The sequence below is a fragment of the Drosophila mauritiana genome, chromosome 2L (genome assembly GCF_004382145.1).
Source record: "Drosophila mauritiana strain mau12 chromosome 2L, ASM438214v1, whole genome shotgun sequence".
Classification (NCBI taxonomy): Eukaryota; Metazoa; Arthropoda; class Insecta; order Diptera; family Drosophilidae; genus Drosophila; species Drosophila mauritiana.
The window spans coordinates 12,387,764-12,404,457 of NC_046667.1; the positions used below are offsets into that span (position 1 = coordinate 12,387,764).

Genomic DNA, 16,694 nt, shown 5'->3' on the forward strand with positions numbered 1-16,694 from the left:
ATTGCTTTTAAAGAAAATGCTGCTCACAAATAATGTCTTTATAGAATAGTAAAGAATACAATTAATGAAAGAGTTCGGCACGAATTTTCCATCAAGATCTTAGGAAGTACACAAGACACAGGCCCATTTACCATATGCATAAGGGTATTCAAAGTAAGTGCTGTTCATGCAGCAAGAGCCGGAAATGCAAGGAAAAAGAAAACATTCGGATGCGCATCCCCGTTTCCCAAGCTTGCTGCCACTGGGATCTGTGAGAACCTGAGATCCGGGTAAACAAAAGGGAAACGGCGTTAAGAACTCAAAGATTTCATTCAGAACGCTCTCGGATTTATCTCGCCAATCTCCGCCAGAACCGAGATGAACTGTCAGACGGAGATGCTCAATGCATCGCCGCATGAATGAAAATAATTATGATAATTGCAACTGCCACGAGATCAGATGGGTTGCTTGGTCTAGGTATGTTTTGTGGCTTCCTCGGTTGCTCGATTCCCCGACTAATTGTAGGATCACTGGCAGCGGGAACCGCAGCGGCAATTCGATGGTTTCCAGATGAGGAAAACCCAATAAATCCATTGTGCGCTTAATTATTGTCGAAATTCAAATTGAAATGGTTGGGTTACCTGCCGTCTTCTCTACCTGGCCTACCTGCCGCATCATTTATCTTCCCGAGATGCGCGAAATTTGAATGCTCAACGACTGCACCTGATCTCTCTATAAACGCATCTCCATATGATCGTTTCCCCATATATTCCCTCGCCGTATACATATTCTCAAAAAAAATGGGATTTTCTTGTGTGGAAATTAGATCCTATTTGGCCCAGCGTGTGATTAGCGCGCCCCTTTGATCCGCACTGATGTGCGGCTGTCGGTTGCATTTGATTTATATTCAATTGAGGTTCTCCGATGGAAAGAAGACAGGTTCTGTCTGCTTCCAGACGCAGCAATTAAATTCAAATCAAACATTTATTTAAATTTTATGCATCGGTTGGTGGTTGATTGAATTGCATTGAAGTGGGATTTTCCCGCAGCTACTGAAGATGAGTGCGATTCGAGATGGTTGGAATATAGTTTAATGATGAAAGAAAGAGCTGTAAAGCACCTCACTAAAGAGAGCATAACATACCTTAGATATCATATCAGCATTTATAGTTTTGAAAGCGAAGTTTCATTTTATTTCGATTTCCAACATATTTGTTTATCCGCCCAAAACAATTGGTTCACGTACTTCCCAACGTTCTGAGTTCATGAACCCAAGTTGATCCCATTTCAAAGAAACCAAACCGGAAAGGCGTCAATTAGACAAGGCCCGACTAATATTCCCCACCAAATTATGCATCATTAATCAATAAATGGTCGCATTAGGAAAGATGATGCCCAGCTGACGTCGTCACATCTTCACACCTTCTACGGGGAAGGTTCAAGGAATTGCCGATGGAAAACCCTTGCAACAGATGTGACTACGTGCAACACTAATATCATTTTAATCGCGTCAAATTAGAGGTTCAATGAACAAAGAAGTCAACTCCACTCGAAAATTCCCATTGCCTTAGGATCGATGTATGGTAAACAAAAATTTGTGGTTGAGCAGGAGGAACACCATTGATCCAAAAACATAATGAAAAAAAAACAGAGTTTGCCTTGCATCGCATAAGGCGGCTAAGAAAATTAGATTTTTAATTAAAATAATTTCGTATGCAATTTAGATAATCGTTGGCGAAAAAACAAAAAAAAACAGAAAATCCAGCAGAAGCCATGGTGCAGGCAGAATCCCCAGCGATCCATGCGATCCATATGCGATTTGTTTGCCTGCATTTTTGGCTGGGCCGCGTTTTTGGAGTTTCGGAGCTTGGCAGTTGGGGCGTTAACCCATGGAGGCGGACGCCGGTCGCGGCCAAATAAAATGAAGCACATTTTTTATACAAATCGAGAGGAGGCGGCAGCATCGGCAGCATCTGCGGCAGCAGGTTGCATCAAGATCCGCATGCATTTGCCCCGCCGCAAAGATGCTCCTCCTGGCTACCCAACTCCCCAGCTCCCAGCTGGCTTCGGCTTCTTGTGGAGGAGCACCACCGCAGCTGAGGGTCAGAACGCTCACGCACCACCGGCAACAACAATTGCAAGATATTTAAATTGATCATCTCCATTTAATAAAGCTACGGGTTCAATGGTTGCGGAATGCTAGAGGTGACAGCGTGACCTTACTCAAAATAAGGCTTAGTCCAGAACTATCGTATACTTCTTCAACAGTGGTTTAGTTTAAAATCGAAGCTTATATGAATAAATCCATATAAATGTATAGTTAATAACTTCGCAAAAGTGCTGCTCTTCATGTAACATACAGCTCTTGTAGTATTGTTGATTCATTTTTTAATAGATCTGTTCAATGTGTCATCACAGCATTCGAAACATCATTTTTTGAAATGAGTTTCTGTTTTTTATTTAATAAGCAACTCACGATCTTCTCACGCTGCCACATCCACTTGCAACTTCCACTTCGGCCGCCTATTGCTTCCTGCTAAGCTGGGGAAAAAGTTCTTAACTTAATTTCGCAACGATTTTCATAATTCACCATGAACACCCGACTTGGCAGCTAGTGCACCGATGGATTCCTTCCGATCCTAGTCCCTGCCCTCCCCCCAGAAGCCCCAAATCCGAAAATGCCCGGCAAGTGCAACTGTTTTGGTAGTTTCTACCTGACTGTTGGCCCGGCTAAGCTTAACTCTTAACTTGGCCTGCGACGACGCCCCTTTCGTTCAATTTCGGCTGCGATGGTGGAGGCAGATGGAGCTGATGGCCAGGACGAGGACGATGATGAGGTTGATGGTGATGGTGGGTCAGCCAGTTGGGTTACTGTGGAAAGGGGTGATGGGTGAAGGTTGGATGAGGCATTATTGGATAAGCAGCGGAAGCAGGTTGCCGTGGCGTAAGAGGCATTCTGCATGTAATTATGGAAACATGGTTTTGGCCAGTTGTTTGCACAGGCAGCATTGTCATAGGGTTGCCAAGTCAACGTGTAAAAACACCTTATTGCTTAAACTAAAGAGCTGCCTTCGTCTGTCATGTACTTATTTCTTCTTGGCATGAGTATTAAACTGTTTTTAAATTAAATATTGAATTGTATTGATGTAGTTATTTTATCAATACCTGGCAACTCTTTTAGCTCGCTATAGCTGCAATCCCGTACATCACCCACCCAGTGTGGACTCCACCCCCTCTGCTCGCCAAGAGCTTCCCATAGCAAGTTGATTTTTTATTACAACGACTACGCCTTTCGAATTACTAGCGACAAGCCCTCTTTGAAATGGTTTACATAAACGGATTAAATGCGATCAAGAAGGGGGATCTGGTTGGTCGAGAAGTGGGGGGAGGCGGAGACCCAAGAACCTGTGCCAGAAGATTACAAATGAAGGCTAATTTGACTGGTCCATTGTGCTGGGCAAATGCAATTATGAGATAGAGCACTGCCGTCTCGAATTTCCCAGCCAAGGAGATTTTGCAATTTGCTCGACTCGAAGACCACCTCCACGATCAGTTGCTTGATGTGGGTATATGCCAGTATGCCAGGATTGCACTTTGCATTTCCTTCTCGTGCACAAAAGCCATTAAATTAATGATCTATCTATGCAATGCAATGAGCCAGATTGTTACGACCTGCCAGGAGTCAGGATGCCCCGCTGCGAGGATGCAAAAGGCAGCAGGATCGGCTTACCTGGCCAGCTAATAAGAGACCTGGCGCCGAAAATCCATAACAAATGCACGAAAATCCGTTATGCCGTCGCTCGGACAGCCGAGATAAGCCCGAATATCCTTAAGCAAATACATATCCTTATTTCGTATGCAGACGGCAGGCTCGATCCAACGGTTTGGCTTCCTTTTTGACTCCTAGCCCTTGGCCAGGCTAACACATTCGGGGTTTTCATTCTCCGTATCTGACTCTCAAGTGACGACTAATGATGGTAAAAACTGTTTTTCTTTTTGGGAAAAACAGAACAGGGACAACGGATTTCCAGCAGAATCCTCACGTTCTGCACCTTTTCTTGTAGCCGGTGACTTTCTTTTCGCTCTATTGTTGCACCTTTTGTTCGTCGGCCGAAAATGCCATTAATTCGTAATGAGAAAGGTGTCATCGCTGCAAAGTCAAAGACAAATATTGCCAGGACCCGCCCACACTTCGAGTTGTCCTGGCCGATGGGTGGTTCCTCCGGCAGGTTCTGCATCAAATCAATTAGTATTTCGGCTCTTTTCGATTGCCATCAGCTGTTCCAAGTGGGGGGCGTTAGTTTAGGCCATGAAATATCGATTTTCTGCCAGAAGAGGAACTGTAAAGTCGCTGATGGCTTTCAAGCGGAAAATACTTGGCCTGGCTAAATGAAGACGTCATCGGGGCAGGCAAAACAATATTTATTCGGATTTATTATTCCCAGATTTTTGCAAAAAACAGGAACTCTTAAAAAAGGGGGCCAAAAACTAGGAAAAATGAAATATGATGTCTAAATAATTATAACTCTTATTGAATCTTCTATTTTACTTAATACTTTTTAGTAATTTTTCTATAAATCACTTGATTACTTTCGGCTACTCATGCAGTACGATTACCTGTTACTAGATAATTCTAAATCCTTTATCTCTTGATAGTATTTCCAACATTAAACCCAATTATTATAAACAACAACCCGCCAATTTCTTCGTAAATCGATTTTATTTCACCAAACCACACACTTCTTGAGCGGATTCATCTCGGTGCCCAGTTTACAATTGAAAGCCTCGCTGAACTCGGGCATATTACTCAGGGTGCCCTGAACCCGGAACTCATCATAGGCGTGGACATCAGTCTTCAGTCTCCGGAGCTTATCGCCATTATCCTTGCCATTGCACCAGGTTTGCGCAAACTTAACGAAGAACAGCTGTTTGTTGTTGAAATTGACACCCCTCAGGGGTTTTTCCAACCAAGCCTTGTCTCCAGTTTTCGTCTTGAATGCGTAATATGCCATTCGAGTGCCGACATTATCGGCGATATTATCGCCAGAGGTGAGAGTTCCATTAGTTTGGACGCCCATCAAAATAAATTTGTTATACTGCGATTCGAGGCAGCGATATCGTTCCTTAAAGTTTCTCAGTGAACCTGAGGACCACCAGTTGGTCTTCTTGCCATCATAATTGTATTGATAACAATAGCTATCGAATCCATGGGCCATTTCATGGCCTATAATATTCCCAACTCCAGCGTATTTAAGGACATCGGGAAAGTCTATGTGATAGAAGGGCCACTGGGCCATTCCAATGGTAATAAAGGCCAAGTTAAGAAAATCAGCATAGTACGCATTCACTGTTCTCGTGGGCATAAGAAGAGGAATCAGTGCCTTGTCCACCGATCGCAGACGTATCCTAGCTCTACTGCCCTCCAGGATACACAGGTTCTCGAACCAATTGCCTGTCATATTGATATCGGTGTAAACACCATCAATCACTTCGCGGTGCTGCAGATCATCCGTATAGCCCACTAAAATATCCATGGAAGCCAGTTTGGTCTTAGCCTGCGAGCGAGTATCTTCGTCCAACCACGTGTGATGGTCCAGGAGATCATAGAACGTGTCCTTGATGTCCTTGGCAACACTCAGGATATCTGCGCGTCTCTCCTTATCGAAAACCTTTCCAATAAACCAGGGCAACAAAGCGTAATTAAAATACGTCTCCGACAAGGAGCGACATTCACTTTGAACTCCTCCTGTTTTAGTTTGAGTTTTCCACAAGCCATAAAACTTGAGCAGTTCTCGCATTTTTATATAACCTCTTAACGTTTCCAAATTGGTTTGTTCCAGAAAGAAAACCAAATCGTTGATATTATCCAATTGATTGAGCACTGGCCAGTGGGACTCCTGACTGCCATTGAAGGCCAGGTCAAAAAATCGCGTCCAATTCAAACGATCGTGTTTATGCTTCGCCAGGAATTCCTTGAAATTCAACTGCTCTGTTTCATTGCGACTTTTGGCTAAGGAAACTAAATTTCTTTCAAATTGCGTTAGGTTGCTAAAGTTCTCCACAAATTGCTTGGCTTTCTCTGCACTCGAATCCAAACCAAACTCTCTGGTCATATTTTTCAACTGCTCTTCGCTGTAACCAGCTAAAACTTTACTGGGAAGCGTTAAAAGTATATCGAACTTCCTGGACGAAGTGCTATAGTGCACTTTGAGCGTTAGCAAAGGATATATGTCGTATTTGGACATAAAGTTGATGTACATCCAATCGTAGGACGCATTGCGCTCCCTTAAACGATCCCCATCGAGTTCCATAAAATACTGATAGCCCAACGACAAGTTGGCCTTCACTTCCACACAGCTAGCATAGAATTGCTTGGCTTTAATCTCCGCCGACTTGGTGCCATTAACTCCCAGATCCTCCAGCTCTCTTTTGGTGGCATTCTGCAGGAATCCCTGGATCTGCTCGTCGATCTTGTGCTGGATGGCGTGCAGAAAACTGGTGTTCCTGGCCTGTTCCGGTACCAAATCCGCCTTCTTCCAACCGCCACAGCTAAATTCGTAAAAGTTCTCGCAGGGATCGATGGTCCTGTTCATGGTGGACAGCAGGAAACGACCATAATCCTCGAGCAATTCCTCTCTGTGATTCGTGGCGGGTGGCAGGGAAAATAGATCGTTGGCTAAAACACGGCCGATTAAAGTGAGCGATATTAACGTGGCCCACAAAGCGTTGACCATGGTCCAAAAAACACACGAATACACACACACGCACACGATTCAAGTGAGAGCAATAATTAAATTCGAGTTGCGCGCCCGGCAGCAGACAGAAAAGTTCTAAACTTTTTTGGCAACGCGCTTTGGCAATTTATACAATCATGATCGGGCCAAAACCAAAAACGGGGGCATTCGGGTCAAAGGGGGAGCTGAGCACACGCTTCAGTGGGTTAGGTAATACAACACACTCGGATTCACCACTGAAATCACATTAGTGGAACAATTTCTGGTTCTACCTTCGAGCTGCCGAATCTTCCGCACAAATCTTGGCATTCTTCAATTAACCGCAATTCTCCAAAAGAGTTCTTATCACTCTAGAAAGCTCCAGCTGCTCCCAAACCGTTGACTTTACTATTTTATCGCTCTTTGGAGATCTCATCCCGAACTTTATTTCTCTTCGAATTTGTTTATTTGTTTTTTTTTCAGTTTTCTGGTTTTTTTTTGTTTGTGAATGTCACATGTTAATGACCCCGTTCCGAAATAATCACCGCAATTATAATGCAAACATTTCTAAATGGTTTTTAACTCTCTCATCTCGTCATTTTATTTTTTATATATTTATGTGTTACGTATTTGTCTTCGAATAGACTCGTTACATCAGTCAGTAGACAGAGAGAAATTTGTGGAGATGGGGCCTTGGAAAAAACTGGAATAGTACCAATTATAATGATAAAAACGGAGCCACACAAAATTATGGTATAAAAATAGTGCTATATTTCAATTTTAGATTGGCAAATCAATTTGTGACTTTTTTATAGCATTTTACTGGCACGTTTCATTTTAAATGGTGCACTGAAAAATATAGGTAACATTTGTTATCCAAACAAAAGCAAAAAAAATACTGCCGAAAAATAAAATGAAATTTCAATAAAAATCTCCCTTTTATGACCACTTTTTACCACATCTGCTGTTAGCCACATATTTTAATAACCTTTAAGCCTTCACACAATCAGCCAAGTGCCTGTTGTGTGGTCCGAGTTCTCAATTAAAAGTACTTCCATAGTTCCATAGAAAAATCATAAAAAAAACTCATTTCGATCAACGGAAAACAGAGATATTCAGCGAATTTCCTTCGCCGGCATTGCGTAATTGGAAATCCTTAAAGGATCGAAGCGAACAAGCCAACTGCGAATGCATTGAGCTCCTGACACTTTTGCGGGGCTGCCCCTTTGCTTAGCCCCGCGTTTCACTTTTTCTAATGTGTTTGCCAGCCGGTGCATGCAACAAAGGAGCACAAAGGATATTGCCGCAATGGGAAATCAAAGCGCATAGGAAAGCAATAAAGAGGGACCAGGTAGTGAGCAGGATGCGCGTTAATCGCCATGTTGCAGGTAAATATAATCGCACAAAGTAACAATGCCAAAAAAAAGAAGCGGGGAAACTGGTTAGCAATGGCAGGAGGATCCCTTGGAGCGCCTTCGATTTAGTTGAAACAGCTTGCCAGGCTTAGGGTGCACGGGGCCAAAGGATGCACGGCATCAGTAGCAAATTGAGCCTGAAAAAAGGATTTAATGTTCAGTTTTTTAACAATTGCGGCTTGTGCGGCTAGAGCAGCAGCTGCTCCTCCATGGGCAACTGTGCAAGCAAGGCATCCTTCATCCTTTCTTCGTCCCCTCATTTGATTGAAACTTTCACCTTTGGATCTTCATCTGTCAGCGAGAGTTTTCCCCCTCGACAGATTGCATTTCGAAAAAGGACTTTGACTGGCACGCGCATTCAGGCACATTGACAGGACCAACGACACAGGAATCGCTTATAGAATTCAGGAAGCCTTTCCAATTATTGAAAGTCAGCTTTCTGGGCCGAACCGCCCTCATTTCATTTTCATAATCCTTGGCACGCTTCGTAGTCAGTGGTGACGCATATCCAGAGCCAGAACCATATCACTCCTATAAAAAAATGTTTTTGAAAATTTAATTTAATAATTATATAATTTGAATAAAACTATAATATATAGACTTGCAAAAGCATCTGTGGATATTATAACCTATAAATAGTTAAATTACTCCTAAAAACAATATTGTTATTTTGAAACAGATATTGCGGTAATATATATATATTCTATATAACTAAAATTATAAATATTTTTAGCTACATTTAAATATTTTGGCTTGAAACAAGCTAGGTTCGCTGGCACAGTTCGCATCAGATGTATTTTGCACCATTTCCGGTGCGTCAACCCTTTTTGCATCTTCAAGATGTCGCGTGGCCAACACGATCCGTAGGGGTGACAAGGGGTTAAACGTTAACTAATATTTTTCCTATCGTTATGCTAAAGAATCCGGCTCAATCTGTGGCGCAGCGAACAGAAGGGGAAATGGCTTTCCTGCGGCTTTCGCGGCTTTGTTCTACCTGACCCCCGGTCATAAATCAAATTAATACCCATAACATCGACTCTGATCCGATCTGACTACTGCCTCCAATCGCAATTAACTCGAACTCGTGTTTCGTGAACTTCTCTCATTATTCAGACGGCTTTTGGCGCTCTAATGAACATTTTGTGGTTGCCTCGATTGGACTCGAAGCGCAGGCAATTGTGTGTTTGGTGCTTTTTTATTTTTGTGCATCATTAGCCACAGGTCAGAGTTTCATTCATAAAGTGTTCTGTGTTTTTCCGTGGGTACTGGCTCATAAATGATCCACAATGAAGTGATCATATGCCATACAGTAGCAATTGTCGGCGGGAAAATAAATGGGGCGTCGGGAATATGTAAAGAAAAGTTTTGTTAATTACGGCGCTTATGCTTAATTATTTAATTTGAGCATATTTGAGATGTAGCTTACATATAACAAATTTACATTACTACCAAAACTGAAACACAAAATAGATAAATGTACTTGTTTCCCGTCTGTTTCAATTTTACGCCATTAGTAGTCCTAAAATCATACTAATAGAGTTACTCCATCAAAATGGGCGTGTCACTCAGAATGATGATGTACAACGCCCACACTTCGATGAACAAATGTTCAGATTTCACTCCCTTTGCTGCTTATGCGAAAACTATAAAATCAAAATTATGTACAGATTTCATAATCAATCAAAGTCATAAATGAAAAGAGCGCCGTAGAACAAAAAACTGATTGAAAACTAGATATGCCGAATATGGCGTACAACCCCCACTAAAAAGCAAAAGCAGCAGCGTAACCAAATGGGCTAAGGGTGCGGAATCGAGGGGGTTACAAGGTGGAAAGGCGTATCAATGTTCCATAATGATGAGTAATTGATAGTGACATAAACGGTTTCCATTGGCAATATTCTTTGGGTGAAGGGGTTGGAGGCGCCGAAAGAGGGCTGTTTACCATCGGAGGGGTGAAAAGCCAGCAAGTGTTGATAATGATATTGAAACCCTTTTTTTACCCCTTTTTTAGCCCATTTTATCAACACTTTTTCCGCCAAATTCTCACTTCATTTCGTTTAGTCTATAAAAATGCAATTGTTTAACCCTTTTTTTCCCGCTTTTTTTACTTATTTCCCTGTGATTTATAGCGCTGGCTACAAGCTGTCGTGGCAAAACAATATTAAATCCTTGGTATCTAAGGCCCGCCGACGGCATTGGATATCATAATTATAATAGCAACAACAACAGCGGAAGCGGGGAAATCAACAAGGATGTTGGCCAGCAGATGACTTCCGCATGTGGCGGTGGCGATGGCCAGACATGTCTGCCAGTCTCGTATTTTGGCATGGAGACGCTGGCATCTGTCAAACAGAGACAGAAATCCCTGCCAGACTTTCTAATACCGCTGCACGAAATTATGTTCCAGCAACAACATCATTACCAGCAAAGGACAATGGGCACATTAATTAATAGTCTGCCGCCCGGCTTGGTCGGGTATCCTCCCCAAAAAACAGAGACGTTCAAGTCGTTAACCCCGCCGAAAGCACTGCAGCACCACCAAAACAACCAAAACAACCAGAATCACCAGAATCACACCGGTGACCACTCCTTCGTCCGGCACTTTCACGAACGAGATCGCCTCATTCGGGAGCACCAGCTCAAGCATCAGCAATTGCGTGACGAGGAGGAAGTCCTTCAGGAACAGGAGCAGGACGAGGAGCAGGAACACGAAACGCTGAGGAAACCCCACGTTGTACCATCTGAGCTGGAGCACAACCATCATTGGCATGGCGTCGTTTGCGATGCCAATGGCCATGCCACGAGGCTGCTCCACATTGCCCCACCAAGGGCTGGGCCAACACCACTGCCAACACATCAGCAACCGCCAGTCGGAGAGGTCCTGCCCCCGAACTCCACGTCCTTCTTGACTATTATGGATCCGCCCAAGGAGCCAAGCATTTACGAGCAGCCAGCACCAAATGGTCGACATTGTCGTCCTGCCAACAAAGGTAAGTTTTATGCTCAAATTAATTGTTTAGCAGGAAGACGGAAAATGGGTTAGTTAAGTAAATGTGGATAATATGTGCAATAAATATATTTGTTTTGCCCAAATATACAATGTTCAATTTTATGTTAAAATTAAAAGTATATATTTTGACTATTTTAATTGATTTATTTTATGTTTGTTAGAAGTTTTGAAGTGAATTTGAGGGCTTTAAATATTGTTCACAATTATCGCCGTATGTAATTACACAACCCAATTATAGTTTTGAGAAATTGTAGTAAATAACTTTCTAAAATTTCTATTGTACTCTCAAAGAGGCAGACACCACAATCGTTTCACATTTGAAATCTAATTCAGGTAACCCAAAACCACCCACTCAAAAAGTTCAAAATAAAAACCGAATTCAACTCAATTACAAGCTCTCAACTTAATACAATACCTCTCGCACCCTTAGCCACCCCAAGCAAAGGAAAAGAAAGTGGGGAAAGTGCCCCTTTGGAATTGCCAACATACAAACTCCATTTAAAATCACTAAAATATTAATAAATTTTACAAAAGTGCGAACAAAATATGCGTGAAAATTCTCAAGTACACCAGCGCAACCTTTACAACTTTATTTAATGGAATTTAAAACCACTTTGTCCGCCCAGTGGGTGGGTGGGTCAGGCTGGGGTCATTCGGTGGGTGGTTGTCGGGTTGCCCGAAAAGGTTGCTTGCGGCATTCTAAAAAGAAAAAAAACCCAACCACAATTGCATGAGGTAACCTTTGACAGGGACACAACAAAAAGCGAGTAGAGAACCCACCACCCGCACCAACAATGGGCGAAAAGGGAAAATCCAAAGTGAAAAGCTCTGACGCAAAACTGGTGTCACTACCAACTGTGACCCGGTACCCTGAGCAGCTTATGGCCAATTGAGCCCCGCCTTGGGCACCAAACTCCGCCGAGGGTGGCCGTAAATCCAATAAAAACGCTTTACAAGCTGTAAAGCAAAGATCATAAATCCATTTTTGTTTTTTACCCACCACCTCCATTTAAATGCGATTTACATTTTTCCACAGACTTTAAAATGGTTGCGCAACAACATAAGGGTTAGATTTGCATAGATTGATTCATAGATGGAAATGTTTCGATTGACAAAAAATGGAGTCAGTAGAGGCAGTGATATGTGCCATTCAGTTCTTATCAAAAAAAAAAATGCAAATAATGTAGTAACTAAATTATACATAGTTTAAAATATGTATAGCATTCATAGGGAACGCACAAGTTCCACAAACTATCATTTAATAAGCACTATGCTACGATATTCTAATGTATAATATATATAATGTATAAATATAATAAATACTTATTGATATTTATGCTTTTTAAGCCATTGAAACTTTTCCAAATTGTCAACGCGTTGCAAGAAAAGGAACCCTCTCGAAACGTTCCCTCCAAAACTTGTCAACTCTTTCCATCTGCTGAACCAAAAATAAAAAAAAAAACCGGCTACATCTTGTACAAAAAACCCACAAAAATAGCGCGCCAAAAATAGTAGAAAGGAACCCGATTAAAGCGAGCGCAAATCGATGAGGAAACCTCAGCAACGGAAATCAATAGAGGAAGAGGAGCACAAAGCATCCTCTAAATGTCCTTTTACTTCCGCATTTGTAGCGCCGCATCTTCTTCTTCTTCCCCTCTTGGATTATTTATTAACGTTTATTGATTTCGACTTGCCCAGCGGCAATCTGCCACAGAAAATCGCTGACAATCGGCGCTGCAACCCTTCGCCGAAGACCAAAAGTCTGATATTTCAACAGAAAATAATGAATTTTCTTCGCATTTTTTCGCCGCACAATGCCGAAGAAAATTGCGCGCCGTTTTTTCTGCCCGTTTTTTTTTTTGTTTTTGAGACAGAAACCCGAAGAAAACTGCAGAGCAGCGACTCAAGGGTAAAAATTGAGGATCACTGTCAAAGATTACCCGAGATCTTCCACGGCTTAGCTCTAAGGTAAACTCAGGAGGGGTTGCAACCCCTTGGCCACGGCTACCTAAGGGTGAATGTACCCCAATAATGCGTAATTTTTTAAGGTAAAAATAGCACGAAACTGAAAGAAATTCAAATTGAACAAAGGCCAATTTTTTGGGTGATTTTTTGTGCGATTTTTGTGTCTTCGGAGGGAGGGTGAGAAAAAGGCACGGCAGAATTGCGGTTCCTTTTTTACTTTTTTTCTTTGGGTGCCAGGACTCTGATTAAGTACGGGATATCTAACGGAATTTTCGCAAAATTTTCTCACAATTTTTTGGGCAGAGAACTATTGATTTATGTGCCTGCTTTTAACCCATTTTGGATGAAGAAAATTATATGTTTTTCAAGAAAACCGTTACTTTTGGGATATTTCAAGAAATATTGTTTAGGTTTTTGGTTCCTTTAAGATAGAAAAACGGTGCTTATATGAACATTTCTCGCATAAATTTGCATAAACTAAACTACGCTTTAGTTCTTTCACTAACACGCCAACTTATGCCCATAAACCCCATGCAGAAACCACACAAAAGGACAAAAGCTGTGAACCCCAACTGGAAATGCTGCCCCAACCAAATAATTTCCCTTTCCCATTTTCCCTATCCAAAATGTACAATCAACATGAGGACGGAATGCTAGTCTCGTCTTATTTGCTTAACGCAAATTGGTATGTCATTTTAATGCGTTGCAACAACAAGAAGCGACAGGGAAATGTCGTAGTTTTCACAACCACCCGACATTGTTTGGTTCCGGGTTAGTGCTGCTCCCCCCACAACCACTTTCCACTTTGCCCCCCACCCGCCGACGATCCTGGCGATGTCCTTGTCCTTGTCCCGTCTGTTTTCGTCATGCAAAGTGTGTGAGGAAAACTCCCTTTTCCTTTCGATTTCCCGGCGATGCTGCGAAGCGTTTATTTTCTTGATTAATTTCAATGCCCAAAAACCTCCATGTTGCTATGCACATGTGTGCGTATTTGGGAGTTGGTCCCCCTTTCCTTGGTCCTGTCTGTTGGGTCCAGTGATGTCCTGGCTGTCTGTGCCGTCTGCTCCTGGCAAATAATCAAATTGCCTAGACACCGCCCAAGAGCTAGGCAAAATAACGCACAGGGAAAACTATCCAAAGTGAGGAACTGTTTATCTTTTGTCTCCCTGTGACAAGTTTAATCAGCAGCAGCAGCAATGCCAGGACCAAAAAGGATAACTATTGAAATTAGTTTGGGGGAGAATTGAACGATTGGTATTGATTTTCCCGGCTTTTCCTCTGTTGCTTAAATCATTTTGGCACTTTAATGTGAAGTGTATAGTTGTAGTTAAATACTACAATAATAATAACTCATATTAAACGTACATAAATTTACTGGGCATTTAAAAGGAGCTTTATAATATAACAATACATTTTATTCAACATTAAACATTTAATTATGATTTATAATTAAATTATATTATAAAAAAATATATTAAAACATTAAGCAGGTTTATATTCATAAATGCTCGTTTATATTTCGTTGGCTTTTATTGGTGTTTTCAACATTCTTTAATTGTTTTAGTCCTCAGAGCGAAGAGGAAATAGAGTCCTGAAGGCAGAAACATTAATTTTGCAGTTTTAATTAAAATGCTTCAGAGGCAACGGGAAATGGGCCCAAGTCAGGGGAAGGGAAACGGAAGCGGGAATGAATTTCCCTCAAGAAAGAATTTTCTCCTGCAACTCCCACAAACTTTGGCGAAAAGAGAAAGAAAGAAAGCAAAGGCAAGTGCAGTCACAGTCATAATCATAAAGTGTATGCGCTGTCGTCAGGGCTGCAAAGGTCCTTTTCTCCCGCTTTTCCTTCACAAAAAAAAGCAGGAAAAAGAATGGGTGGGAGGTGGAAAAGGGAAAAGATGCGGAAGCAGAGGAGAAAGCTAGAGAGCGCAACAACACTTGTTGTAATTACTCGAGCTTGGTTCAATGGCTGCGGTGATGTTTATATGAATGAGCTTTGTGTTTATATAATCACACCAAATGCTCATCTCGATGGGTGGACTGGAGGGCAGGACTGCAGTATTGCAGGATTCGGAAAATGTTGGATTGAGATTCATAGAATAACAATAAAAGGTGGTGAAAAGCTGGGATTTTCCATTTACACAAAAAGTAAATAAAAAGTCATTGATCTCTAAAAGATTCAAATATAAGAATCTTTATAAAGTCCACATTTCACTTTAAAACCTATACCTCCTCTATAAGTAGACAGAAAAGGCATAAAATCATTGATTTTTGTATGTCTTAAAAATACTTCAATAAATATTATACCTTAATATGGTTTAAGTAAATATAATGCAAAGTCGGAAGTTACCAACTTTACTTCTATAAAAACGAACTCAGCTCACGAGATTTCTCCAAAAAACTACGCAATCAATCTGAACTATATACAACTATAACCCCCAATGGTATATAGAAGCCAGACGACACCTTCTCAGTAGCACATAAAACCCCCCCACTTAATTATGATTTACTTGCAACTGGGGGCAAGTCGAGGTATGCAAAGAAATGCTGCATGCTGCGCAGAAGGTCGGAGAATGCATAATACATAGGCCACACCCATTTCGCAGGAGAAGTCAACTTGTGGCCTATGCTAATGCAGGAAAATGTGGAAATGCAGGAAGATGTGAGACTGCAGGAGAGGGCGAACACAATGGAGTCCCAGGATATTCTGATCAGAATGCACGGCGACAAAGGATACGTTCCACAACACACGCACACACTGAAACACGGCTAACGGTGCAGGGGTTGATAGCTGGGGAAAATGAAAATGAGCGAGAGAGCGGAGAGGAAGTGAGGAAAACTACGGCTGCAAATCATAAAGCATATCACACACACACACGCACACTGGCAACCAGCGGAGAGAGTGAGAGAGAGGGCACCGAGTGCGAGCGAGAGGTGGCATGCACATAGCAGAGAATGCAGCAAAATACGATTCCTCAATTCAGTTTCTAAGTTGCATTCGACCGAAGAAGTTGAAGCTAGACGGTCCGGTTTCCTTGCTCGTGACAACTATTTAAATCGAACAGAACAGATCGGGAAAATAGGAAACCGTAAACGCTCTTCGTCGTGAATGTTTAAGTGACCAACTGAATATTTAAATTTGAAAAACATTATTTAAATATAAAACTGCTAAAATGATGGTGCTACAGCAACAACAACAACAGCGTCTCTGGGATGCAACCAACAACACAAATACACAAGCACAACAATCGGCGAATGTGGAAAGCACGCCAACAAAAGTTTGCCATCAGGAAAATGCAACAACAGCGGCACACACATGTGAGTTTTTCAGGGTTGTCATCTTACAACCAGCCATGGAAGCTTTTCAAGAAGTGTGGCTAGAGTTGTCAAATGCTTTGTGAATATGATTTGAATATTTGAATAGGAAAACAAATTTCAGTTTTGAAGGATCGATCATTTTAGAATTTTCAGTAAAAAACGGATTTTAATATTTAAATTTAAAAGAAATTCGGATTTATTTATTGATTCAACTCAGCTTAAGGTTTTATTGACTCTTCAACATAAAACATAGCCAAGAAGTCAACACAAACAACTTACCGAATGAAAACCAAGTCG

The 16,694-nt window shown here is 41.7% G+C and overlaps 2 protein-coding genes across 3 annotated transcripts in view; one reads left to right on the forward strand and one right to left on the reverse strand.

Moving 5' to 3' along the window:
* The window catches only part of LOC117150501 (POU domain protein 2), a 28,547-nt gene that overhangs the window by 4,813 nt on the left and 7,040 nt on the right, over window positions 1-16,694 (forward strand). Inside the window, exon 3 of one of the 2 annotated variants that reach the window (XM_033317406.1) lies at window positions 10,237-11,097. In XM_033317406.1, the coding sequence (XP_033173297.1) occupies window positions 10,237-11,097 (861 nt within the window). Of the gene's footprint in view, window positions 1-10,236; window positions 11,098-16,252; window positions 16,398-16,694 lie in introns of those variants that run through there. The other variant, XM_033317407.1, reaches the window with a different exon arrangement.
* LOC117150502 (membrane metallo-endopeptidase-like 1) lies at window positions 4,704-6,713 on the reverse strand. The gene has a single exon (XM_033317408.1). The coding sequence runs from the start codon at window positions 6,711-6,713 to the stop codon at window positions 4,704-4,706; it is 2,010 nt and encodes a 669-aa protein (XP_033173299.1).

Coding starts and splice junctions, on each gene's coding strand:
- LOC117150502 (XM_033317408.1), bottom strand. CDS start 6,713: ATGGTCAACGCTTTGTGGGCCACGTTAATATCGCTCACTTTAATCGGC.